Source organism: Arachis ipaensis, chromosome B8 (genome assembly GCF_059453495.1).
Source record: "Arachis ipaensis isolate K30076 ecotype BB chromosome B8, ASM5945349v1, whole genome shotgun sequence".
In the NCBI taxonomy this organism is placed as follows: Eukaryota; Viridiplantae; Streptophyta; class Magnoliopsida; order Fabales; family Fabaceae; genus Arachis; species Arachis ipaensis.
The window spans coordinates 4,107,617-4,133,595 of record NC_142443.1 but is presented as its reverse complement, the minus strand read 5'-3'; the positions used below and the strand labels follow the sequence as shown (position 1 = coordinate 4,133,595).

The window sequence follows — 25,979 nt, the reverse complement described above, 5'->3', positions numbered from 1 at the left end:
CGAAGGTCGATTTTTGAGAAACAGGTAGCTCCTTGAAGTTGATCAAACAAATCATCAATCCTGGGCAATGGATACTTGTTGCGAACAGTTATCTTATTGAGCTGACGATAATCCACACATAGTCGCATCGTTCCATCCTTCTTCTTTACGAATAGAACAGGAGCTCCCCACGGAGAAGTGCTAGGACGAATGAATCCTTTCTCTAGCATATCTTCCAATTAAAATTTTAATTCTCGTAACTCAGTTGGAGCCATACGATAGGGAGGAATGGACACAGGTTGGACTCCCGGAGCCAATTCTATGGAAAACTCAACTTCACGGTCAGGCGGCATCCCCGGTAGCTCATCAGGGAACACGTCAGGGAATTCTCTAACAATAGGAACCTGATCAAGACTAGGCACTTCGGCATCAACATCTCTAACAACTGCCAGAAATCCTTGGTTTTCCTTATCCATCAATTGCATAGCACTCATAGATGAGATGATGCTAGCTAAAGTGGGACAGTCATCACCCTTAAAAACAAAAGGTGAGATACCCGGTATGTCAAACTTCACAGTTTTGGAGTAACAGCCCACATCAGCATGACAAGCTGCTAACCAATCCATGCCTAAGATGACATCAATATCTTCCATTGGTTCTAAAAAGATCAAATCAGCTAAGGTTTCAACGGTATTAATTCTAACAACACAAGACCGAAATACGACTCGAACCATCGTGGAGACTCCAAGCGGAGTGCCAACATGAAATGGGTGGGATAACAGTTCAGGTTGTTTATCGAAACGAGATGCAAGATGTGGAGATACATATGAATAATGAGAACCCGTATCAAATAACACTCGAGCATCTAAAGAACAAACTTGTAAAGTACCTGCCACCACAGCATGAGAAGCTTGAGCATCTTGACGTGTTAAGGCATGCACACGTGCCTGACCTCTTCCTCTTTGGCTCCCTCCTCTGTTATAGGTCTGACCTTTGCCACCTGCTCCTCTGCCACTAGGACCAGAAGAATTTCCAATAGACATAGCTGAAGATGATGGCATTGGTATTGTAGGACGTGCAATACCTGGAGCAAAGCCTCCTCTAGGATTTGGACAATCCTTCCTAAGATGACCAGATTGACCACAACCAAAACATGCACCAGTAGCCTTGAAACATATACCGGAATGGTAACTTCCACACTGAAGACAATAGGGCTGAGCTGGCCTTGTCTGATTTGAATCCTGTGCACTAGATTGAGAGGTGCTCTTAACAAAATATCTGGGATTCGAAACACTCATGGGAGCAGATCCAGAAGAAGCAACCCCACCAAAAGATGCTTGAGGACGAGCTCGATACCCCGAATAACCTTGCTGATTAGTTTGACCATGATGAAACTGAAATCCTCCTAAACTAGATCCACCAGAAAATTGTCCCTTCATCTTGGGCTTCTTACCAACATCCTTAAAAGCATTTCTCTCCGCTATCCCAGCTTCAATTCCATAGGCAGAGTTTAGGACATCCTTAAAAGACATACGTCCGACTTCAGGCATAAGAGTAGTGAACATAGGTTCTGCCAATCCACGAACGAAACGACGAACTTTCATCTCTTTTGAATTCACCAAGTACGGAGCACTCTTAGAAAGTCTAGTAAACTCCTTAGCATACTCAGTCACTGTCATATTCTCTTGCCTTAATCTTTCAAAGGCAATTGCATCTTCTGCTTGCTTGTTAGCTGGATAAAATCGAGCAAGAAACTCTTCAGTAAACTCTTCCCAAGAAGGAGGAGGAAGTCCAGCTACTTCTTTGCTCTCAAGAAGAGACTCATACCAATATCTTGCTGAACCACGCAAGTTGTAGGATACTAACTCAACAGCCCATTCTTTGGTGCACTTGAGAGCTCGAATAGCTTTCTTTGCATCCTCTAGATATTGTTGTGGATCTTCATCCAATGAATCTCCATTGAAAGTGGACGAATTCAACTTCAAATACTTTTCAATTGGCGGCTCTTGATCCCCAAACAATTGATGAACCCTATGAGGCTGAGGATTTGGCGCATTAGGAAGTCTCGCTTCACCCTATTTTGATTTGTTAGAACATGTAACACCGCATTAAGAGTTTGATTCATTCCCCTCAATTCAGCTGCTAAGTCCGGTTGAGCCTCTCTTACTGCGGGGTTCTCTTGAACTCTCTCGCGGGGTATCTCTCCTTTGCGCCTATCAGCTATCCTTTGGCTCCTTGGCCTTTGTCGAAGCGCTCCAAGTGGCGGAGAAACTGCCCTATTGGATTCAGCAGTATCAGGAGCACCAACAGTTCCACCACGTCTTTTCTTAGGTGGCATCTTCCACCTATCGAGTAAGTAGAGCGATTGAATCACCAACGACATATGTATATAGAGTTCGAAGACAATAGGACAGACAGAAAGAATTATGAGACCAAAAGATTGAGGAAAACTTCCTATAGGCCTCTAGTAACATCACACTTTGTGAAAATGGGCCGGCTTCCATTTGCACAATTGTGATCTTACTAAAGGACACTTGCTCCATATTACACAGGAAAACCTAAGGCTCTGATACCACTTTGTCACGACCCGAACCAAGCCATGACTGGCGCTCAAGGGACAAGTCCCTCAGCAAGCCAAACGACCAAATTTTCAGAAAAACGGACAGAATCTCCTCTGTTTCTAGGACCTTACCAACATAAATATTAACTCCCTGTATTAATAATAAACCTCCATTTCCAAGACAACAACAACAACATACTCCAAATTATATCCACAACCAAATATATCCAAAATACGCATCATATATATATATCAAGTTGATAACTAGAGTATATAGTTAAAACCATAAGTCTTACATAACCAAATCATAATCACTACCTAAACAGTTCAAGATTCAAAATAACATAACTCACACGAGGATCCTGCCTGTGACATATGGAGCATTGACATAATCTAGATTTTGAGCAAAGGTTCCATTACATAATTACTTAGCCCTTGGAAAGAAGAAGGGCTCACCAAAATGACTAAGATCTACTGAGGGGCAGGTGGAATGGAACCTGGAATAACTCCTGTATCTGAAAAATATGGGAATATAATAGGGTGAGTTTTGCAACTCAGTGAGTAAACATTACATCTATAACCCACACGAGACAATACAGAGTTTACCTTGAAAATTATATTTCTTTTCAGAGATGAGAAATTCATATTAATTAATTATACAAACATTAGATAAATAGTTAAGCGGATGAACTAAAATGGGAGTTCTCATTCCAGAAGTCAAATCAAATCAAATATTACACACCTAGGGCGGCTCCACCTCTAAGGGTAGGCCTTTCCTCTAGTGTGCCCGTACGGTATAACAGATCCAACGTGTGGCCTACACGTTAGGCTAGCAACGCCCCTGCTAGCTGAGGTCTGAGCCAGATGCATCTAGGTTAACGTCATAACCGCCGTTAACTACGATTTTCTAGTCAGAGTCTCCCAAACCAATCCAAACCAAATCACTTATAAAAATCTCTAGTGCTTATAACATACTACTAAATTCCATAGCAAATCAATATATATAGGATTGCATACTAAAATTTAACTAAAATTTACATAAGGTCAAATAAGAAAACATTTATACTTTACAAAATATATAAATATCGTCTCGTGTGTATTTTTATAAAATTGTAAGTTTCACAAATCAATATTTATTTTCAAAAATTCAGAAATCACAATAATAAAATATTTTCAAACTCCAAAATTAATGATTCAACATAGATATTGATAATAATATATTTAAAAACAATTATAGATATAATATCCACTCACAACTTGATTCCAAAGAACCGGAAGCAACTCTGAGCGCGTCAACGAGCTACCCAATGATGTCCAATAATTCTACAACTCTAGAAATATGACAATAATGATATTTGTGAGCTACTAATATTGTCAATTAACATAATCTTACTCACCTTGACAAAAGCCCCAAATTTTCTAACCCCTAATAACCCTAATTCGGATTTATATATACCCATAAATATAGAGATGACAAAAATTAGAGATATGGCTAATTATTGAGTCAAAGAGTTACCTTGAAGCCTCAATAATAACCGGGACTCAAAGTTGAATGCTTCCTTCACTCATTAAGTTGAAATTTTCTGATTTGGAGATTTTGAGAAAATGAGATTTGAATAAATGGAGATAGAATAGAGAAGAAAAAGGAAGCAAGATGATGAAGGTGAATTTGATGATATTGAGTGGTTGGTTGCAAGGAGAAGAGATGAAGAAATCTAGTTGGTAAGAGAAGAGAAATGAGGGTTTTACATTTTGATTTTTTTGAAAGAAAATGAAAGGGAAGGAGAACAGAGGGGGAGGGGGAGTGTCGAAGAAGATGAGAAGAGAGAAAGAAAATTTTTAAGTGGGGGCATGTGCCCCCCACGTGTTCTCAACCTCTCTTTCTTTTCTTTTTCTTTTTTTTCCCTCACACTCTCGGTTATTACAAAATAAGTACATACAAAGTGTACCTTATTTAAATCTAAAATGAATCGAAATTATTTAATTATTGTGACACAAAAACTCAGTTAAAAAACAAGCACACAAATAAAATTGAATCATGAATAAAAATGCATCAAAATCCATCAAGTGATTTTGTAGCATTATGTGTTTCTTCTTCTTTGTTTGATTAGATGAACAAAACAATAAGAAGAAGAACATGATGAGTAGTTTTGAGGAGTTTTTTTATTTTTATTTTTTTGTTTGATTTTTTTTTTTTTAGTTTTATTTCTCCCAAGAGAGTGAAATAAGAAAAAATATAACAAAATGAAATAAGAAGAAGACGATGGATAAGAAAAAAAAAGAAAAAATAAGAAGTAGTAGAAAATAAGGAGGAAGAGTTTTGAATTGTGCATAACAACGATATCAAATGCATCTTAATTCACTCAGAAATGAACCGAAATTATATTCAGAATGAACCGAAAATTAAATTAAAAAATAACAACGATAACGATAACGACGATATGTATTAGAATAAGATGACAATGATGATAACGATGATGATCATGATGATAATCATGATGATGGAGGAGAAAGATGAAAAGGAAGGAGGAGAAGAAATTTCAATGTGAAAAGAAGGATAAATAGGAGGAGGAGGTGGTGTTGGTGACGACAGAAAGTGAAGAAGAGAAGAAAAAGAAGTAGTATCAAGGATAAAGAAGAAAAAAAAGAAAAAAAAAAGGGATAAAGAAGTAGAAGAAGCAACAACAACAACCCGAGAGAGAAGAAGAAACCAAAAAAAATAACTGCGTGAATATAAAATACTTAGTTAAACTTAAATATTAAAATTGTTTGAAAGTGAAAAATAACTGTATAATTTATTAATAATAATAATAATAATAATAATAATTCAGAACTGTAGAATAACTAGCCTAAGATTTTGTATATATTCTTTAGGTACAAGGCTCGCTCGTACTTTGTACTAAGATGTAACATACAAAATATTACTAAATCCATAATTCACAACTCATCATTATCAGAACTATGCAATAATCTAGAATATATCCATCAAAGTTTGGCATAAAATTAAATTAAAAAAATAATAATAAGATGAAAGATCCTTTTATCTTCTTGACAGAAGAGTTATACCCTGAATCAATTACCTATCATTAATTTCCTTAGCCTCTACATAATAAACCCTTTTTAATGGACCATACATCACAAGAAAAATTCATGTCCTTTACATACTTGCACAAGAATGAAAGCAAATTGATTCACTTTCAGCTTTTGACTACCAACTATAGAAAAAATGAAGCAAGTTCAGCTGTCCTGTTCCCTCCTTCTACTCATGTTTGTTACCTTCTATTCTTGCACCAATTCAGCAACAGCTCCATCTCCAAAAGCTTCATCCCCAACATCATCAAAACCATTAGTCCCTGCATTACCAGATTCTCCAGATTCCTCTGACTCAGCACCAGATGACATAGGCAGAATCCTCAAGAAGGCGAAAACATTCAGGGTTCTAACAAGGCTGCTGAAAAGCACAGAGATAATGAGCAACATCAACTCACAGCTGATGACAGCAAAGAGTGGTGGCCTAACAATCTTTGCCCCGGACGACAACGCCTTCGCGCAACTCAAGGCAGGGTTCTTGAACTCGCTCAACCAAGGCCAGAAGATAGAGCTCTTGCAGTTCCACATCTTACCTCAATATGTTTCAAGCTCAAACTTTGATTCTCTCAGCAATCCTGTTCAAACAGTGGCTGGTGAGGATCCCACAAAGCTTCCATTGAATGTGATGGCATATGGTAACAGTGTCAACATTTCAACTGGGGTCGTCAATGCCACAATCGATGGACTTGTTTACTCTGATACCAATCTGGCCATATACCGTGTCAACAAGGTTTTGCTTCCTTTGGATTTCTTTGTGAAGTCTAAGGCTCCTGCTCCGGCTCCGGTCGAGGCAGAGTCACCCATTGCTGATAAGAAGTCTTCTGCTGAAGATCAAGAGAATCAGGATAAGTCTGCTGCATTGAGCTTACTTAGCATTCAAGGAACTGCATTGATGTCTATTGCTGTTGGTTTTGTTGTAGTAGCAATGATATGATGGACTTGAAGATGATCATCATCCATTTGGTTGCTTCACTTGTGAAGAACTCTTCTTTTCTTGATTCTTTTAAATTTTGCTTAGTTTTCTCTTTCTCACTTTCTGAAATGTCAAGAGTATGCATTGCTGTCTGATTTATTCTTTTCAACTTTTTGTTAGTAAAATGTCTGATATGCTTTGATTAATTTGATATTAAATTTCGCAAAACCTGTTCACCATAAGTTCGGCAAAATGTGATATTAAGGCAGGAAACTCTTCAGCTTGGGCCAGTTTAAGGGGTTTGGACTTCTGTGTTTTATTTCTTCTAGAAACTTCAATATAATATAATATGATACATCAGTGTAAATCCTAAACCCTTTTAATGGTAGTTACTTATATGGAAGTCTTTTAATACCTTTTAAAAGCCATATTTATGGATAATTGCAGAGAAATACTAAGAATGCAAGCATGGAAAAAGGGAAATTAAATTCAATCTCTTCTCTAAGTCTCTACTAACTTGATCTGTATTAATCATCATCCATGTTCTTAGAGTTTATTCAGTACTTCTTTGGAGCTTGTGTATTAATTGTTGCTCCCATACTCAAACCATATTCCTTGTACTAACATATCAAAAATAGTAATGTTAATCTATTCTACTGTACATGTTTGAATCTAATATCTATTCCTATTTATGTGATCTAAAGCATAGGTTAAGGTTTGGAATAAACGGCAGTACTAATATTCCACCTACCCCAAATTTCTATCATTTCTTTGGCCTTCTATATAATCAAATATCATTTAAATCTTCTTTCTAAAACACCAGATTAAAAGCCTTCATTACCAATAATTAAGTAGAAGATGAAGCAAGCTCTATTTTCCTTGTCACTACTTCTAGGCCTCTTGATTTCTTCCTTGAATTCTTCAGTCACAATGGCACAGGCACCTGCATCAGCACCATCGCCTCAGGCTCCAGATTGCTGTGACTCAACCCTAGATGACATAACCAGAATCCTTGAAAAGGAAAAAACATTCATAGTCCTAACCATGCTGCTGAAAATAACAGAGATCATGAAGAGCATCAACAAAGAGCTCATAGCAGCAAAGAGTAGTAATGGCCTAACAATCCTTGCAGCAGATGACAATGCCTTCTCAGAAGATAAAGCTCTTGCAATTCCACATCCTACCCGAGTGTGTTTCAAGCTCATCAGGCTTTAGTTCTCTGAGCAACTCTGGAAACATTGGCAGGTAAAGGCACCAAAAGGCTTCTGCTGAGAGTGACAAAACATGGTAAGATGATCAGTGTCAACATTTCAACCGGGGTGGTGAATGCTACAGTCACCGGAGAGGTTTATTCTGATAACAAGGTTGCTAATTTGCTATATATCGTGTGGACAAGGTCTTGATTCCTTCGTATTCCTTTGTATCCTCCACTGCTCCAGCTTCAGCTCCTGCTCCTAAATCTGATAAGGAAAACACACCAGCTCCTGAACCTATCAACGAGACAAATCAGGATTATTATTATACTGCTGGAACAATCACCTTGGTAATCTTGTGGTGCCTTTACTTATATTATAATTAGTCTAATTAGTACTAGAGTTGAACTTAATCAGCAAATTAATATAAATATGGGTGGGTATTAGGAGTTATATATAATATTTTGCGGTTGGAGTATGTTATTCGGATCTGATACTATATATTGTGCTTGTGAGTTAGATGCATGTATGTTATATATGAAAATGTCATTTAATTTGCAAGCTAAGGTGCTCCGTCTATATACATGTAAGTTGAGGAATTAATTGAGGAGGATATATATGTGTCAATCACTGTCTGAGTGAGTGTTTTATTTTCTCAAATGCTCCATCTATCATAATAAGAAACCTTACTCAATCACATATATTGTTCTGATGCATCGCAGTACCTTACCTTAATCTTCCTCCCAAGCAAATAACAGCATTTAGTCTCACAAATCACATACGTAATTACCTGCAGCCCCTACTATATATAATTTGCCCCATCAATAATCATTCAATATTAACATGAACATAATAAACATGAAGCAATCACTCTTATCAAACCCATTAGCACTAGTACTAATATCTTCCCTCATGTGTTCTACCACCTTAGCTGCTCTCTCACCAATGGGTGCACCGCCACAACAATCGAAACCCCCACCACCAACCTCCGCCGTGGACATCCTTGGAATCCTAACAAGAGGCGGATCCTTCAACACATTCATCAGGCTCATGAAAACCACACAATTGATCAACCAACTCACCTCACAGCTCATAACCATTAAATCCGGTGGCCTAACCATTTTCGCCCCGGAGGACGCCGCCTTCTCCCAACTCAAACCAGGGTTCCTCAACATGCTTTCGAATACGCAAAAGCTTGAGCTCGTTCAGTTCCATGTTCTCCCTGACTTCGTCTCCAGCTCCAGCTTTGATACCTTAACTAACCCTGTTAGAACACTAGCCGGTGCTAAACAAGGGAAAGTTGAACTGAACGTGATCAGTTATGGTGGAAGTGTCAACATTTCAACGGGTGAAGTTAACACCACCATCAATGGGATCATATACACGGATAACCATCTTGCAATATATAAAGTTGCTAAGGTGCTTCTCCCATCAGACTTCTTCCCCACCAAGATTGCCGCCGCGCCGGCGCCTACTCTGGCGCCGGCACCGGCAGTCGAGGTAGCGAAGGCGCCGAAACCTGATAAGGAGAAGCCGTTGGACGACAATTCGGAACCGTCGTCGACCCAGGTTGTTCCATCTAAGACGTCTGCAGCTACGAAAAATAGAGAGGTTTCCGTTGTGTTTATGGTCATGCTAATAATATTGGCAGCATAAACTATATAACATGTAAATGAAGCTGTGTTTACACATTGTTTATTAAAAAATGTTATTTGTACACCAAAATCACTGAAAATAGGCATCAATATATTTGTGTATAAATACATGTATAATTTAATTTATTTTTAATATGTATTTATATTCCAACATATATTTTATACTGATAGCTGATTTTGGTGTAAACATAGCATAACTCTTGTTTAAAATGGAGCGTTGTGATATGTTTTTTGTTACTACGTGCTTTTCTAATGAGAAAATCTTGAATCCGTATATAAAAGTAAATCCATGGTAATATAAACACAGATCTTGTTTGAGTGAAAAATAAGTATTTTTTATGGTGTCTAAATTTTATTTATATACTTTAAAAAAAAAGGTCAATCTTACTTTGCTCTATTTCTACATTTAAACAAAATAAGCACAACTTCCATATACATCAAAAAATTCCCCAAACAAATAATAGATAGCTAGGTCTATAAAGTATAAACTATTCATCAGTATTTTTAAATATTGTTGGTTAACACCGCTGATCAAAACAATATATTATACAGATCTATGATACTACTTTTTCAATATACTTATTAGTTTCATTTTTAGGCACACTCACCAAATTATACCTAACCAAGAATCTGTCAACCTATTCTCAACATTTTAATTCAGGAACGAAGAGGGGAAGAAAAGATCTAAACCCTAAAATAGCTAATTCCTCAACGTGGCTTAAATTGCTTATCAGTGTTTATCATCAAGTGTTTCAAAATTGTTGGATAATGTTTGTAATGCATTGAAGAAATAATAGAGATTGGATTTGAAGAAGCTAAAGCAATATCCAATTTTTGATTTGAGGATGGATGATATAGATAGAAGTAGAGGTTCACGGCCTCTAAAGAACTGAAAAGAACTAAAAGTATGTCACAGTCAGCACTGATCAACACAGCATATATATAGGACGCTGTAAAGTTGTTGTACGTCGTACATGTACTTCCATTGCATTGTATCATCATGTTTAGGCAGGATGAGAGTCACAGATACTAGATTACTAGTGTAGTGCTATTGCTACTACCAAAAATAATAATTGAAAGAGCTGAGGGAATATTATTATAGATAGTGGTTCCAAATATGGGTTGGCCCCCACTTGGTTCACGAGATGGATCCTGTCATATCTCATCTGATCTCAATGCTATGCCTCCGTGACCCATCTATCATCATTAACTTAGCTACTTAATTAACTTAACTTGTTCTTTTTATTATCATTATTATATCTATGTATCATACAATTAACCTCACCTACATATATTCTTGATGATGAAGAGGATTGGTTTGGAGGTCGACGAGGGATCCCATTGGATTATTCATGAACCTGGTGGTGACCCCAACGCCAAGAAAGTCTCTGGTCAACCCAAGTGGGTGTTGCATCAAGTTTGAATCGTTATTGAAGGAGGAGAACTGAGACGAAGAGCTGAGCATGAATCCAACAAAGGCATTATTGTCGTTGTTAGAAGCGATAGGAGTAGATTCCATTTGTGTAGCTTTCTGCAACAACGCAGTGGCCGACATGAGTGTGGATGATGATGATGATGAGTAGAACAAGTCTCCGAGTTTGTTGTCTTGGTTGATTGTTTGGTCAAGCCATAGTGGTAGTGATGGTGGTGCCATGGAAGAAGCAGTATGAAATTGAGAATTGATTGGTTGAGGCAAGGCTTGACAAAAAGATCTGTGAGTGAGGAAGCTGTCCTTCCTGGAGAAGAGAGTGCCACAGTGACAACGATACTCTCTGGTGCCACAGATCTTGGTATGAGCCTTCCAATCAGAGTGAACAGCGTATTTCTTGGAACACTTTTCGCATTTCAGCTTCTTCTCGCCGTGCTTTCTGCTGTAGTGTTTCTTTATCCCCGTCAAGTCCCCCAGCGCACGACAACTCTCGTGGTGGACGCAGCTCTTCTCCGGACACACGTACACCTTCTTCCGCACCACCTCCTCCTTCTCCCTCTGCCGAAGCTTCCACGGCAGGTTGTGCCCTCGCCGGTGCAGCTGCAGGTTCTGCTCCCTCTGGAACCCTTTCTTGCATATCTCACATACGAAACGGTTCGTCGCCATCAGCGATTTTGGCGATAGAGCTATTACTTCTGCCTCTGGATCTGCATGCTTCAATTCATCAATTCATCAATTCATATATATAATAACAGATTTCAAGCTATATTAGGTATTCTTTAATTTCTTGCCTGGTCTTCCTGGTTGACTTCGCTTTCTCTTCACTGCTGCTGGAATTGAATTAGGGTTTCGGTAACTGGAAGGAGCCACTGCTGATGTTGATGATGAAAAGGACATCATCATCGTTCATGAAATATGCTTTTATTGCTTGGTTTGAATAAGCATGAGATGCATGACCCAGAATTCTAAAACAAAACAAGAAAGCAAAAAGGTAAAATCTAAATTTTCATATGCTTAACACTGCTGCTTTAACATGAAGACAAGAAAGAAAAGGTGTAGTGTATTTATATGCATACATGTCTGAAAATTAATAATAAAAAAACAATTGAAATTGGTACATATATTACAACATGTGAATCGCGGTGGCAGCTAGCTAGCACAACTGCACAAGTGTTGTGTGTTGGCTTAGTTTAATTTTATGGTGATGAAGAGAGACAAGAAGAGAATAATACTTATTCATATAATCTAATAATAATAATTAATAAATGAAATTTTGGTTCGCCAGTGTGGATTTCTTCTTATCAAAAAGAGGTGGACCGCTTTTGTGTCTGTGTCACTCACTTTCACGGTGCATATGGTATTAGCAAGTTGATTAAGTAACTACGTAAATCTACCAACTAAATCCATCAAACCAGCTACTATGCCTACTAGCCTAGTTCCATCTTAATCTACTCTTCTTTTAGACAAAGCAGCCAAAGCATATGCACATATATAATATTCATTATTATTTCAACTTTGATTTCAAGTATAGTCTTTGTTTTGTAGAGAAAAAAAAAAAGTTTCGGATGCAATCACTATTTTTAGATGTTAATTAATATTTTAATTTTACTAAACTTTTAATATTTCTATTTGTAGATTGTTATATGCCGTATTGCTACTTTATCTAGCAATTAACTACTTGCAACATTCTTTAATTAGTACATGCAAATTAAACCTATTTAAAAATTTGTGACATTTTTATTCTTGAAAAATTTTAGTCTACCTAGTTAACTTTTATCAAATATATATGTATTATACAACATGCATTCTTATCTACACATGCTTTTCTAATGCGACCAATTACTTTAATTTATCAAAATACTCAATTTATTTGAGATCAGATATCACTAATTAAGAAAAACGAGCATACGACTCAATAAGATTTTCAAAGTTCAAATTCTAGAAAAAGTAATTATTTGATGGTTTTCCTAATATTCATGACAATACTAAAGTTGAGATATATATTCTAAATAAAAAAATAGAAAAAAAAGAAGCGCTTATTTAAAGTATAAAAGAGCTTATATAAGTCAAAATTTAAAAGAGGCATAATAATTAAAACATCAAATAAAACCATAAATATGACTATGCAAAATAGTTTTCCTTTTAAGAACCAAAACTTCATCAAATTAGTGAGAATATAAAAGGGTGTTTTGGGGATGAGATTGATATAGGCAGATACATACGGATAAAAATGCTTTATGTATACTAAAACGTAATAATTAAATCAGTTATTATATATATATCTATATATTTTTATATATACCGATTTATATATTTATTTAACTAAATAATCAGTTACAAAAAGTAAATAAATTTATCATAATAAAATAATTAATCATAATAAAAATTTAAAAAAATATCTCGTTTTCAGCGAGAAGAGATTTTTTTAATATATATATCCAATTATTAATATTAATATATTTAGTAATAGAGATTTTTATTTTTTAAATATATATCTAATTATTAATATTATATTTAATATTAATATATTTAGTATTTAAACTATCGTAGTAAAAATTAATTATATTCAATGTTAATTATTTACAACAAAAATAATAACACTAAAATATATCAAGAAATAATTTTTAAATTATAAGAGTTATAAGGAGTTATATTGTTATAAATATTATCTAAGTCATAATATATATAACCATCTTTTTCTAATATTAATTTTGATGTTATTAAATTTGTGTGTATTTATATATAATTTTATATTTATTTTTATCACAATAAAATTATTTTGGTTAAATCATCACAATTGAAGCAATTAAATTTCAAACCTACTTAATCAGTAATTAGAACGTGAGCCGTGTGCAATCCGTGAGCCATGCCTGGGTACGAGTGGGACCAAACCTCAGAAAGACTCAAAGTTTGATGATACAACAAAACAAATTGAATAAAGGAAAAGAAATGGAATAATACTATTTTAATTTTTGATAAATTAATTTTTAAAAAAGGCAACACTTCTGTAGATGATTTTAATCTAATAAAATACAATATTTTTAAATAAATGACAAATGATTCAATTTCTTTTAGAAAATTTTAAAAAAATATTTAAAAAAATTATTTTTATAATATTATTTTCTCAAAATTAAAATATCTAAAAGATTAAAATAATAGTTTACTAAAAAGACATGACAGACATCTACAGCTTTATTTGTCCATTCTACAATAATATGTACATTGCTTCACATTTTGGTTTTTTTTGTATATGGAAGTAAAAGTAGTAATATACTTTTAATACGGTAATTTTTTGTATTTTTTAAAAGTGTGAAAAATATACAAATTACAGGATCCGATTTCTATATTTCAAATTTTTTAATTTTTTTTAACAGAAATCTTTCGGTCCGATTTCTGTACTCTCACAAATCCCTCGGTCCGATTTCACAAATTCCTCAGTTCGATTTCTGTACTCTCAAATTCCTCAATCCGATTTCTGTACTCTCATAAATCGAACGGTCCAATTTTTGTTTATCTAATTAAATGATCCCACATTTAAGAATAACACCCCATCAACCCACATCTTAAAAAAACACCGTTACTATTCCAATATCAAAAACAAAATTCTCTTACATTTCTCCACAAAATTCTATTATCCCTTAGCATCACGATTTTTTATAATTTGTGTCGTCTTTCTTATTTACTTATGTTCAAACACTCCCACTATAATAAGATATAAGGTATCATACACTCAAACACGCGTTCATATATAATCCCCATTCCCTTCCACATGTTCCCCTTTTCGTTATTATTTGTCCTATGTTTTTTTTATTGACAAGTTTTTATGAAATCGTTATTATGAAATCATATTTTTTGAACTATTTTGGAAAATGGAAATTAGGTGTTGCCTGAACAGCACGCCAGAAACAGTGATTTCTGTTCTTTCAAAAAAGTCATATCCCAATTCTTAAGAACAACAATAATCCCTGTTAATTACAAGATATTTTTAATAGTGTTGAGGGCTCCTCCACTAATTAGTCTGTGGGCACAGCACAGTTTAAGAAAAGAAAAAAATATTTCCCTTTTTCTTCAATCACTCGATTAGTCTTATATTTCATTATTATTTTGTTTGTTAAATTCAATATTTCTACTATAATATAAGGTATACCTATACCATCCTCTGATCTTTCTTTCCCGTATCTCTATTTTTTATTACTTCGTAAAAAATTAACTTTTAATGAATCATTAATCGTAGAATGCTACCTAGTAACATAAACTATTCAAATTAAGTCCGTACCGCTACTATTATATATTTCTGAAGAGCAATTTAGATACCATCATGTAAAGAGGTATTTAGATACCATCATGTAAAGAGGTATCTGATGATGATAATGTAAATAATTAAATAATAGCGGCAATGACAACATATATTATAGTGTTAAAATTAAAGTAGGTGAATAGTATAAGAAATACACGTGGACATACATGATCATGCATGCACGATAATAATTAATAACATTACATATCTATTATCTAACACTGAATCATATCTAGCAAATAAGCAATAATGTTATGAAAAAGTTTAGGAGCCAGCACTTTTTTAACAATATGGTCAATATTTAATCATTAAAAAAATAAATAATCTTTTATCATTAAATATAATCTCATACTATTAAAAATACTATTAATAACCAATTAATAATTACAAAATATAAAGCTTGCTGGTACTCCTTAATGCCTATTATGTTGAATTAGTTTTTAATCTTAGACTGAAAGGGCTCCTTAATGCCTATTATGTTGAATTAGTTTTTAATCTTAGACTGAAAGGGCGTGAATATATTACTACTTATAATGGTGTCATCATTGAGTAAAGACTATATATATACCTTATTATTCCAGCAGCAGACACAATGAATTGGGCTCTCCCATAAATATTCCTCATCATCTCTATGTGTTGGTAGCTTTATTATCATCATCATCATCATTTCCTAAGAAATTCCTTTGTGTCACGAGTTTGAAATCCATATATATTTTTTTAAATTCATGCACACTGTACTCACGTGCATCCGTTACCATTTACCGATCCTCATGACTAAAGAGAAGACAAAGGCTCAACATGGATGGAGCCATTCTATGTATACATTTTGTACATATCGCTATCAAGAAACTAAGGAGGATCCTAAATACTAATCTTTGTATAAATATATATTTTATATTTTAATATATATTTTATACATATAATTGATACTTTAATTTTATAATCCAAAACTTAAAAAAAATACGATGAATGTGTTAATAAAATTGTTTTACTATTGTGTATTGAGCAGTGAGTATTGAGATTTGAGAGTGAAGTTTAGATTACATTAAATTAGTTTTGTTGGGTGCATGACATGACACAATAATAAAGTAAGAGGAAATGATAGTTAAAAAGGTTTGAGAATTGTCTAATATATTATCTGCTATGTATTTGATAGTTTAAGCGGTTTGAGCTTCTATTATATACATGTATTCTGTCACAATTATCATGCGCAGTCTAAATGATACCACATTGATGTAATCAAACATCTAAAAATAAATTGTTTATGATAAAAATTCCTCCTTCATAAACCGTGGAAGCTTGCCACGATTTATGCTTAGCTTTCTCTCTTCGTAATCCGTTGGAGCTTGCCACGGTTTACACACAAACCACAAACACCATAATCCGTGGTAGCTTGCCACTGTTTATGTTAAAATCAGAAACCGTAGTAACTTCTCACAATTTACATAGAAGTGTGAAAATGCACATGTACGTAAGAAATTTTTATTTTGTGTATTTAAGTAAAGCTTTCACCCAATTTATTTATTTGAGTAAATTGCCCTATAATATTTAAGGTTTTCATCTACTATTTTGTCTTCGCTTAGTTTTGAATCAAAGGACAACACATTCAAAAACACCAAGATTTACCATTAAAGAAAAGCCTCAGCGGTCAACATTCATGGCACAAAATATTGGGGGCATTTATTTTCTGCCCCTTTATACTTTGGTTCTTTTTTTTTTTAAATTACAAAGCGAACTATTCTTTCATCTTTGTACTTTTAGTTAACATATATGGTTCCTTTTGAATAAACAGCTTAATTAGATTCTTTTTAAAAAAATAATTTAAATAATAAATAGTTATATTAAAAGTAGTTTATAAGTAAGTTATTTTGTGTTTGAATTTTTAATTCTAAAAATGTTTATTTTATAGAAATGTGATAAAAAAATAGTAGTATTATGAGAGAAGTCATTTTTTTTAACTTCTCTAGAAGCTCCTAAATAACTTCTTAAAAAATTAAAATTTGATTTTGAAAATTACACCAGACATTAATACTACTATTTTTCATAAATCAAAAGCTCAAAAAAAATTGTTTTTGTTAATAATATGGGGCACCAGCCCAAAGCAAAAAACTACAAAAAGACCGTACAGGAGATAGAGACTCCCGTTAAACCAGCATTAAGCAAGCTCTGTAGAATAATATGAAGGAAGGCCCTATATAGTGATGAACAAAAGGCCGAACACCAATATGAAGGACTAAAATAGTAGGCCCAAACTAACCAAGAAGAACAATGATCCGTATGCTGTATTTGGGAAATTGGGCTTAACACTCTAAGCATGAAAAAAAAAAGAAAAAAAAAAACTAAGTTCACGTAAAAAGAAATAACAATGGAGTACTTTTTAATTTGGAATATATTTAAAAAAGTTGACATTTTTGGTTATTTATCATACATGGATGGTTTTAGAATTAAGAGAAAAGAGTTCCCAACGATAACTACTTGCTTCTTTCTTTCTTTAATTAAAAGGTAGGATATGAGGCTTGAAATGGAACGATATTTTTAATTAATTATAGTATTGTTTTTAAGAATAAACAAAATAAGGTTTTTTTTTTAGTATAGAAGTAAAAATATATTTTTAGTATTTTTTAAAATTGTAAAAAATATAAATAAGAGGCTCCAATTTATGTATTTCAAATATTTTAATTTTTTAATACAAATCAGACAATTCAATTTCTGTATCTTTACAAATCGAACAGTCCGATTTCTGTACTTCTAACAAATTGAATGATCTAATATCTATTTCTCTAATTAAATGGTTCCACATTTAAAAATAACACCACATTAGTCCACATTAAAAAAAACACCACGTAGTAGCCAATGATGGGTCCCACGAAAAATTAAAGAGGACAAAAAGTTTTGCCTCATCTTTTCCATTGCCCATATTTGTGACATTACATACTGAATATATTAGTTTCCAAATTTCAATAATTATACAAATTATTGAAAGTAGATGAGAGCTAAAAAAGTGCATTTCAATTTTTGTCGAGAAAACAGCACGTCATCATGAACTTGTTCTAGACTTAGCTTGGAGAACACGCAAGAGATGATCAGAAGGTGGCTTAAGCTTTGTGATGGACGAAAAGCATGAAATGCTGGTCCAAGAATTCGAGGTTGACATACAAAAGGTGACAAGTTTTGAATCGATTGGAACTATGTCTCTAAATGTTATGCAGTGTGTGTATGGGATATTTGCCAATCATATTTACACCAGGTAACTTCCAAATCTAGAGTAGCTTTCTCTACTCTCCACCAAATTCAAAACCTGGGATTCATCGGTTTTTGTTTCAAACCACACTCTTATTGCTAAAACGTATTTCAGATTAGACGAAAAGTTATAGTAACAAATTACAAGGCTTCTTAACTAACACAAAACTTTAAAATAATTAATGAGTCGAAAAAACTTTGGTTACTATTCACGTGCAGTTATCTTTATGTGAAGATAAATTTAACATATGTAAGTACGTGAGCTGTATAATATGTTAAAGCTAAGTGTCATGCAAGGTGTAAATGTAGCAAAGCTAGGCCCCCACGTAGTTTGTGGTTCATATTGGTAGAGAGTAGTGTTTGGAAGCTGTATAGTAAGAAGTAAGAAGAGAAGACAAGGAAGAAGGGACAAAGTTAATGCTAAAACAAGGAAGTTTCAAGGCAATAATAAAAAGTGCGGTTGGGTGGCTTTATTATGTCTTTCTAATAAGACAAGTGACGTACTTGTCCAACCGCAGATACCTATGTACGTGCCTATGTCATCCCTGTGCTACTTTCCTTCTTTCACTTCTTATGATTACCCTACCACCATTATTGGTAACATAGTAATTAGTAACATCATTTGAAGGATCTCAGTCACAAGGTAACGGTATCAACTCTGATAAATTTACTTCATACTTGAGATTGAAATACAAGTATGCATCTCTATGAAATAGCAGTGTATATATAAGATCAAAAAAGCATTGACGTTCAAGTCAATAATAATCTAAGAAGCATAAATATTAGGAATAAATAACGTATCTTGAATATATTTTAAACTCTTTATTTATAGTGTTTGAAAAGAGAATTTAAAGAGATTCAGATAAATATGTGCGAAATATACACAGGATTTTCTGTAGTGTATATATCCCCAGAAAAAGAGTTCCTAGAACAGATATAATTTTAGACCCAATATGGGAGTTGGACCTTAACAATTCCGATCGTATTGCTCCTATCTATTGTGTATGTTATCCAATTAAATGAGCAACTCTCTCTTTAGCTCTTAATCTGATTTGTTTTGGATACAATTATTTTCTCTTTCACATGATGAGTTCTATAAACAACATTGCTGAGAAAGTGACACTAACATATTAAGGCAGAAAACCACTGTGTATTGTGCTGATGAGGTGTTAAGCAGATGATATAATTTTAATTTGGTAGAGTGGTGCCGCTAGGTGAAGGTCAATTTCAACGAGTAAAACCAATTTGGTTGGTTTTCTCTGTCTTTTCTTACAAACTTTACATGCAAGTGATTGGTTCCTCTCCCTTTCAATCTTCACATGTGCATGGGACTAGAGCCATATATATAATGTGGATGACACACTTTGGTTTCTTATTAAAAGCAAGCCAAAAATTCATATTGGTATCATCGGCACTTGTTGATTCCTTTGTCAAGAACAAAGAAAATTCTTTTCATGGAAGAAGGAGGAGGAGATCAACATGCCTCTAACAGCAGCTACACTTTTCCACCAGGTTTCAGATTCCACCCTTCTGATGAAGAACTCATAGTTCATTACCTACAAAACAGAATCAGCTCTCGTCCACTTCCAGCTTCCATTATAGCTGAGATTGATCTTTATAAGTATAACCCTTGGGATTTGCCAAGTATGTTCTTTAATTCCTCATCCACTTTGTGTGTTCACTAAATCTTTCCTTGTCATTATAAAGATAGTATTTGCTTTTTCTTGTCATTGTGCAGAGAAGGCTTTGTTTGGAGAGGAAGAATGGTACTTCTTTAGCCCGAGAGATCGCAAGTATCCAAATGGATTGAGGCCAAACAGGGCAGCAGGTTCAGGGTACTGGAAGGCTACCGGAACTGACAAGCCGATTCTCACTTCTTATGGATCGAAGCGCATCGGAGTGAAGAAAGCTCTTGTCTTCTATTTAGGTAGACCTCCAAAGGGGACTAAAACTGATTGGATCATGAATGAGTATAGATTGGTTGACACAATCACCAGCCCCTCCAGGCTCAAAGGTTCCATGCGCGTAAGTTTTCATAAAGAAATATTTGTGCCACTCATTTTTCTTTTCTTTTATTGTGTACTCATCATTCCATGCTCTTACAGTTAGATGACTGGGTACTCTGTCGCGTTCGACACAAAGGCTACTCATCGAAGAACTCATGTGAGAATCAAGATAATCCTTGTGAACCAAACATGCTACCAAATCTGCCAAGGTGTGATGAAGGTTATCCAGCAACAAACATGAACTTTCATGCTGATATGATCACTGATTATCAATACAAAGACTATCAGATCCTAGCTTCTATTCTTGTTGGTGGCCATGTTCCTACCACTGAGAGCATGTCAAGTTTGAACTTGAAGGATGGCAAAGGCAATGATCCAATAACTTCAGTTCATGAAGATGGTTTCCACAGAGAAGATTCTTCTACAACAGTTTCTCCTTTGGACTGTTACTTCAACTCACTGAAAAGAAAATCTAATGAGGATAACCAATATGAGAATCTCATTTCCTTTAACAGGAAGTTGAACATGGAGACCGCAATGGATGATGAATCTTCTATCATTAATGGAGGTTTGAACTTCTACAATCAAAACCAGTCTCAAGATGACATAATATTCAATAAGAGAGCAGCAGAGCCTAGCATCAACTTTCAAGAGCTAAAGCAATCAGCTTTTATAGGAAGATACCCACAATGCTCAAGTGATTGACCATAAGACATATTCAATACTCTCTATTCCACTTGTATATTTTCATGGATATACAACTAAGAATATAGGCCTCAAATATTAAAGTGAATTATTGTTCTTTAAGCGTGGTTGTAATAAATATATATAGAACTTTTCTATATACTCATGAAATTCCTTGAAAACATTGTGAATAATGCTAGCTTGTGCAGAATCTGCACAATGTCATTTCAACTAGAATTTTATCCTACTCAGTAATAACTAATGATAAAACTTGTACAAACAATTTATATTCTTCCCACAAAATAGTTGCATCTTATCTCAAATCATATATATAAGTACAAAGCTTGTTGGTAATTGTTATGTAAGAATAATACCCCCTTCCATGCAAGAACTTCCTCGCTGATCAACCACAATAAACAATGGTTAGCTTACTCCTTTTTCTGTTGTGTGTGTGTGTTGGGGGTTATGACATATCAGATATGACAAAATAATACATCAAACAATTACATAAAAAAAATAGTGTTGACATCCTCCAGCAGGTGAATGATAATGTAATGTGAAGCCATGATACAACGGGTACAACAAAGCGAAAAGAGTTTGAGATCATATCACCTCAGTTGACTGAAACAAAAGAGACATTGGTTTGTTATGATGAATACAAAAGCATCACAAGGTTTGAAATACATAGGTTTGAATTTGAATTGGAAAAGCATGGGAGGATTGAGGGTAAGAAGGCTTACTTGTATATATAGAGAACAATGCTGATAAGAATACAGAGCAGAATGATGTCAATGAAGAAATTTTGAGTAGACCTCATCTGGAGAAGAAATTTAAAAAATAAAAAGATAAATTATTCACTGGAAACTTGAACCCTTTTTTCCACAAAGAAAATTGCAATTAATCACGTTGGATTACCTCAGTGAGACTTTGCTTCAATCTTTTGTTAGTGTTTCTCACATCAGCTGTTGCCCTATTGACCTGTATGATCAGGCCATCAAGACACCATATCATTCATTTGTGACATACAAAATAATATAAATAGAAACTCACATGCAGATATCTTCGTTTGAAATTGATAGTTAAAAACTATTAAATAACAATTTAGTCAAATATATTAAATCATTTAATTGTTCTCGGTTATCAACTGCATGTAACACAATTGTATACAAGTTTTCACCAATAATATATATATGAGAAGTTTTTGTTTGTTACCTTTGTGTCAATTTCGTCCATTAGAGGAACTTGCCTATCCATTTCCTGAAAATAGTTCAAGGGAAAGAGAAAAGCAAAAGAAAATGGTTATCATCTTGGAAATCTATCATCTCCAAATTAAAAAAAGTAGGGTAGATTCATAACAAACCTCACTCATGTCATGAGCTAGATTTTTCAAAGTATCCAATCCCTCCGATATGAAGTCAAGACCCTCATCCTATACAAATAAAAAATGTGAATAAGGCAATGTTGCTTTGTACACCATAAAATAAGGAATGAATGGTGCATTGCCTGTTTGATCCTGCGCATTTCATACTCATTTCTGAACTGACTGGATTCTTCAGTTTGGTCGAAATAATCAGTGCCGTGATGCACGTCTGAATCAAACTTGATGTTGGGCTGCGATGTCCATCCTCCTCCAGTTTGATTGACAGTGGTAATACCATCGGGTATTGCTTGGATTCTTTCTGGCAATGCCAATACAAGATCCTCACGGATCGCCAAATCTTCGTCTGTCAAACCTTTAACCTTCTTCTTGGCCAATTTGCGGAGCTTGGGAATCTCGTCCATGAGTCTACCCTTGGCGCGTCGAACCTCCGCATTCATAGCAGCAGCAGCTGCTCTGTTGTTCTCTGCCAAGGCAGCATCCGATTTCTTGAGGGCGGCTTCGATGGTGGAATCAACGGTGGCGTAGAGGCGAGCGAAGGCGTCATCACCGTAGGCATTGAGTTCCCGCTGCTTGTCGAGGTCGTATTTGTCGTATTTGCTGCATATGGAGTCCACCCGGAACAGGATGTCTACCACCGTCATCTTCTTCTTGTTGAGACGAGAGACGAACGTGAAAGGTTATGGTGGTTGTTGTCTCTGGTTTTTGTGTTTGCGATAACAATGCAATAACATTAAGCGTTCCATGTCAAACTCAAAATGAAGCGTTCACCGCACACAACGGCACGCTGCCAACTGCCAAATGCCAAACACCACCTTCCATCTCTATATATGTCACGCCTTCAACGACCAACAACAAATCCTTCTTTCTTTCTTTTTTGCACTTTTTGGCTTTTGTATAGTGTGACACGTGTACAAAATTAATAAGCGGTTGAATCTCGTATAACAAAGTTTCTGTGCCCAAAGAAGGGAAATGAAATCCTTGGCTCATTTATTTTGATAGTTGGGCAGGTGTAGACTTACCCACTAAGAATCAATGTCATCCAGAATTACGTACTCTATAGTATAGATGCCACAGCTAACAAAATTAATTGAGCATTCTATAACTTGCCTTTCAGACTCAGAATTGAGAAACTAGCTGCTTTCTTAGCTGTGCAGCATTTAATGTTGAAAACCAGATCTTATGTAAGTTAATTAATTGATGAACTCAACCATTTCATTTCAAGTTCGCAGAACAACAAACTGGAAGTGAATTGTCGCCTAATTTCAAGCAATTTTATAATTTGTCGTATTTGATTGGGACACGAGAAACGGTTTCTTCCAGCGTTAGATAAAGATAACATGATTGCAACAATCGCGAATAACCAAGCGAAGCTCGTCGATTTGCACGGAATATATACAAGTAGAGTGTAGATCGGCAAGAAGTAATCATTTCACAGCTGCAAAATTAGCAAGTCTAATTCAAAATTAAGCCCACGGAAAATTTACAGCATCCAGAAAAAAGAAAAAAAGATTAACCCTGTTAAAGCGAGAACATAAAACGCAGCGTTGAATTACAAAAAGGAGAATCGAAAATCAAGCTCTTAATTAGGGCACGGATCACAAGAAGAACAAATTCAAAGGAGATCCGATCGGATCGGAAGTTGAAGGATCAAGCGTTGGCGCCGGCTTTGTAGCGGTACAGCTTGCCGAAGACATGTAGGGCGGTGACGAAGCCGATGAAGCAGAGGCTCATCACCAGCACCACCGTCGGCGATATCTTCAGTCCTGGCGCGTCGTCCGTGTAGAACCGGAGCATGTTGCTAGGCCCTCCACCGCCTCCAACGCTGCCGGAGCTGTTTCCGCCTGTGCTGCCTCCAGCTAGGCGACGGCGACGCATGCCGGCAGTGGCGGCAGCGGAGCCGCGGGGAGCCATGACTCCCGGGCGGGTGGTGGTGGCAGATGTTGCCGACTGAGATTGAGAGGCGCCTCTTGCCATGTTTGGTGATGACGAAGAAATCCGTGTAAGAGAGAGGGAGAAGTGATAGAAAGGTGAAAAAAAATAGAAAGAAAAAGTGAATGATGAATGAGGAGACGGATTCCTACTTCTTTGTTAGTTAGAATGGTGTGTAATGAAATACGGCTTTATTTGCATTCTTTTTTATTTATTTTTCTCTCTGTACTTATCCACTCTCTTACCTGCTTATGAAATTATAATCAACCATGTTAGGTTAGGTTTCATGTATACAACCATTTATGGGCTGGTTAGTTTATAAAAATATTATTTGTATAATAAAAATTAATATTTATAAATTTATATATATTATTTTATATATTTTAATATGTATTTATATAGATAATGATTTTGTGATGTTTTTTGTACAAATAATAACTAAGAAAAAAATTAAAGATAAGTAAAATTTATTTTCTTTGGCTAGTATTTTTAATTATTAGTTTAATTCTTTTAATTTAATAATTTAATAATATATTTTTAAATATTAATAATTAATTATTGTCAAAAAAATAATAAATTTTATTAATTTTCTCATATTTTTTAATAATTAATTTATATATTAATAGAATTTGTCTGATAAATAAATCGATAGTTTGTTCCTATTATTTTATTTATTTTTAAAAAAGAGAGTATTAAAAAATCAGTATATTTTATAATTTATAATTATTAATTAATCATAAATAATATTTTTAACGTGTGAGATTTCATTTAATAATAAAAAATTACTAAGTGCAAATCATATTTTGATAAAAGTCCTAATGCTAGACTTTCTCTTTTAAAAATTGATATCAATTTAATGACCTAGATATCGGCACATGCCTAGATGTGTGTTTTGGCTTTGCCTAATGTTATCGAAATCGATTTGGGAAAACAAAATTATAATCCTCACTAATCAATTTTATAAAAATATCATTCTAATTCAGTTCAAACTAGGCCAATCTGTTTGCAAATTGCCTGAGCTTGAGTCAATTTGCTCCATATGAATATATCTACGGTGGCACTAGTAATCTAAAAGTGGATAAACATTTTCTTATGTCTATAGTGGATATAAACCAACGCTCAACTCTCTAAAAAGAAAGTATATATAACTTGTGAAATGCGTGTTACAGAAACATAGAAGTGATGAAGTACAAAATGGTAGGTTGTACATGATAACGAGTGAGCAATACACCATTGATGAAGATCAGAGATGCAATTATTAGAGGTTGTGAGGGCGGAGATGAAGAGGTGGGCCATGGGAGGCACGAAGACGACGCATCGTACGGTCATGATTATTGCAGATGTGGTTCTCTTGTATTTCCTCCATGCACTTACTAACAAAGTGAGATATTGCAATCCACATCAAAACAAGTAACAACAACATCATCGCATACTCTCTCACTCTGGGGAGAATCATTGATTTAAATAAGTACAACCATCTTCACAATTAACGTGGGCGCCCTCTGGTCTCGTATGGAGCTGAAAAATCAGGGCTTGTCTTATTTCAGTTTCCCTTGCCCACGGTTTTTCTCACCAAAACCCAATCTCTCTAATCATCATTTCTTCTATTTATCTTTTTTGGTT

At 34.7% G+C, this 25,979-nt stretch overlaps 5 protein-coding genes and 3 pseudogenes across 8 annotated transcripts; 4 read left to right on the top strand and 4 right to left on the bottom strand.

Moving 5' to 3' along the window:
- Positions 1–207: 207 nt before the first annotated feature.
- Positions 208–4,338, bottom strand: LOC148547041 (uncharacterized). The gene is made up of 3 exons (XM_088496238.1): positions 4,056–4,338; positions 3,794–3,870; positions 208–3,054 (listed from the first exon to the last, which is right to left on the bottom strand). The coding sequence occupies exon 3, from the start codon at positions 1,656–1,658 to the stop codon at positions 219–221; it is 1,440 nt and encodes a 479-aa protein (XP_088352364.1). The 5' UTR covers positions 1,659–3,054; positions 3,794–3,870; positions 4,056–4,338; the 3' UTR covers positions 208–218.
- Positions 4,339–5,675: 1,337 nt separating this feature from the next.
- On the top strand, positions 5,676–6,956 carry LOC107612712 (fasciclin-like arabinogalactan protein 11 pseudogene; annotated as a pseudogene). The gene has a single exon (XR_015896116.1). The product of XR_015896116.1 is annotated as a fasciclin-like arabinogalactan protein 11 pseudogene (transcript).
- A 444-nt stretch (positions 6,957–7,400) lies between these two features.
- On the top strand, positions 7,401–8,318 carry LOC148547040 (fasciclin-like arabinogalactan protein 11; annotated as a pseudogene). The gene has a single exon (XR_015896117.1). The product of XR_015896117.1 is annotated as a fasciclin-like arabinogalactan protein 11 (transcript).
- A 170-nt stretch (positions 8,319–8,488) lies between these two features.
- Positions 8,489–9,622, top strand: LOC148547039 (fasciclin-like arabinogalactan protein 11 pseudogene; annotated as a pseudogene).
- Positions 9,623–10,457: 835 nt separating this feature from the next.
- On the bottom strand, positions 10,458–12,028 carry LOC107612710 (protein indeterminate-domain 12). Its single transcript, XM_016314423.3, has 2 exons — positions 11,611–12,028; positions 10,458–11,526 (listed from the first exon to the last, which is right to left on the bottom strand). The coding sequence occupies exons 1-2, from the start codon at positions 11,720–11,722 to the stop codon at positions 10,676–10,678; spliced, it is 963 nt and encodes a 320-aa protein (XP_016169909.1). The 5' UTR covers positions 11,723–12,028; the 3' UTR covers positions 10,458–10,675.
- Positions 12,029–19,412: 7,384 nt separating this feature from the next.
- LOC148547038 (uncharacterized) lies at positions 19,413–21,329 on the top strand. Its single transcript, XM_088497509.1, has 3 exons — positions 19,413–20,000; positions 20,095–20,381; positions 20,462–21,329. Exons 1-3 carry the CDS (start codon positions 19,811–19,813, stop codon positions 21,065–21,067), a joined length of 1,083 nt encoding a protein of 360 aa, XP_088353635.1. The 5' UTR covers positions 19,413–19,810; the 3' UTR covers positions 21,068–21,329.
- Positions 21,316–23,201, bottom strand: LOC148547037 (syntaxin-71-like). 2 transcript variants are annotated; one of them, XM_088497510.1, is made up of 6 exons: positions 22,550–23,201; positions 22,407–22,475; positions 22,259–22,303; positions 21,962–22,024; positions 21,787–21,863; positions 21,316–21,667 (listed from the first exon to the last, which is right to left on the bottom strand). In XM_088497510.1, the coding sequence occupies exons 1-6, from the start codon at positions 23,066–23,068 to the stop codon at positions 21,655–21,657; spliced, it is 786 nt and encodes a 261-aa protein (XP_088353636.1). In that variant the 5' UTR covers positions 23,069–23,201; the 3' UTR covers positions 21,316–21,654. The 2 variants fall into 2 exon arrangements, with proteins under 2 accessions (XP_088353636.1, XP_088353637.1); XM_088497511.1 differs by lacking the exon at positions 21,316–21,667 and having other exon boundaries at positions 21,783–21,863.
- Positions 23,202–23,870: 669 nt separating this feature from the next.
- Positions 23,871–24,502, bottom strand: LOC148547036 (uncharacterized). The gene has a single exon (XM_088497375.1). The coding sequence runs from the start codon at positions 24,399–24,401 to the stop codon at positions 24,075–24,077; it is 327 nt and encodes a 108-aa protein (XP_088353501.1). The 5' UTR covers positions 24,402–24,502; the 3' UTR covers positions 23,871–24,074.
- Between the last annotated feature and the right edge of the window lie 1,477 nt (positions 24,503–25,979).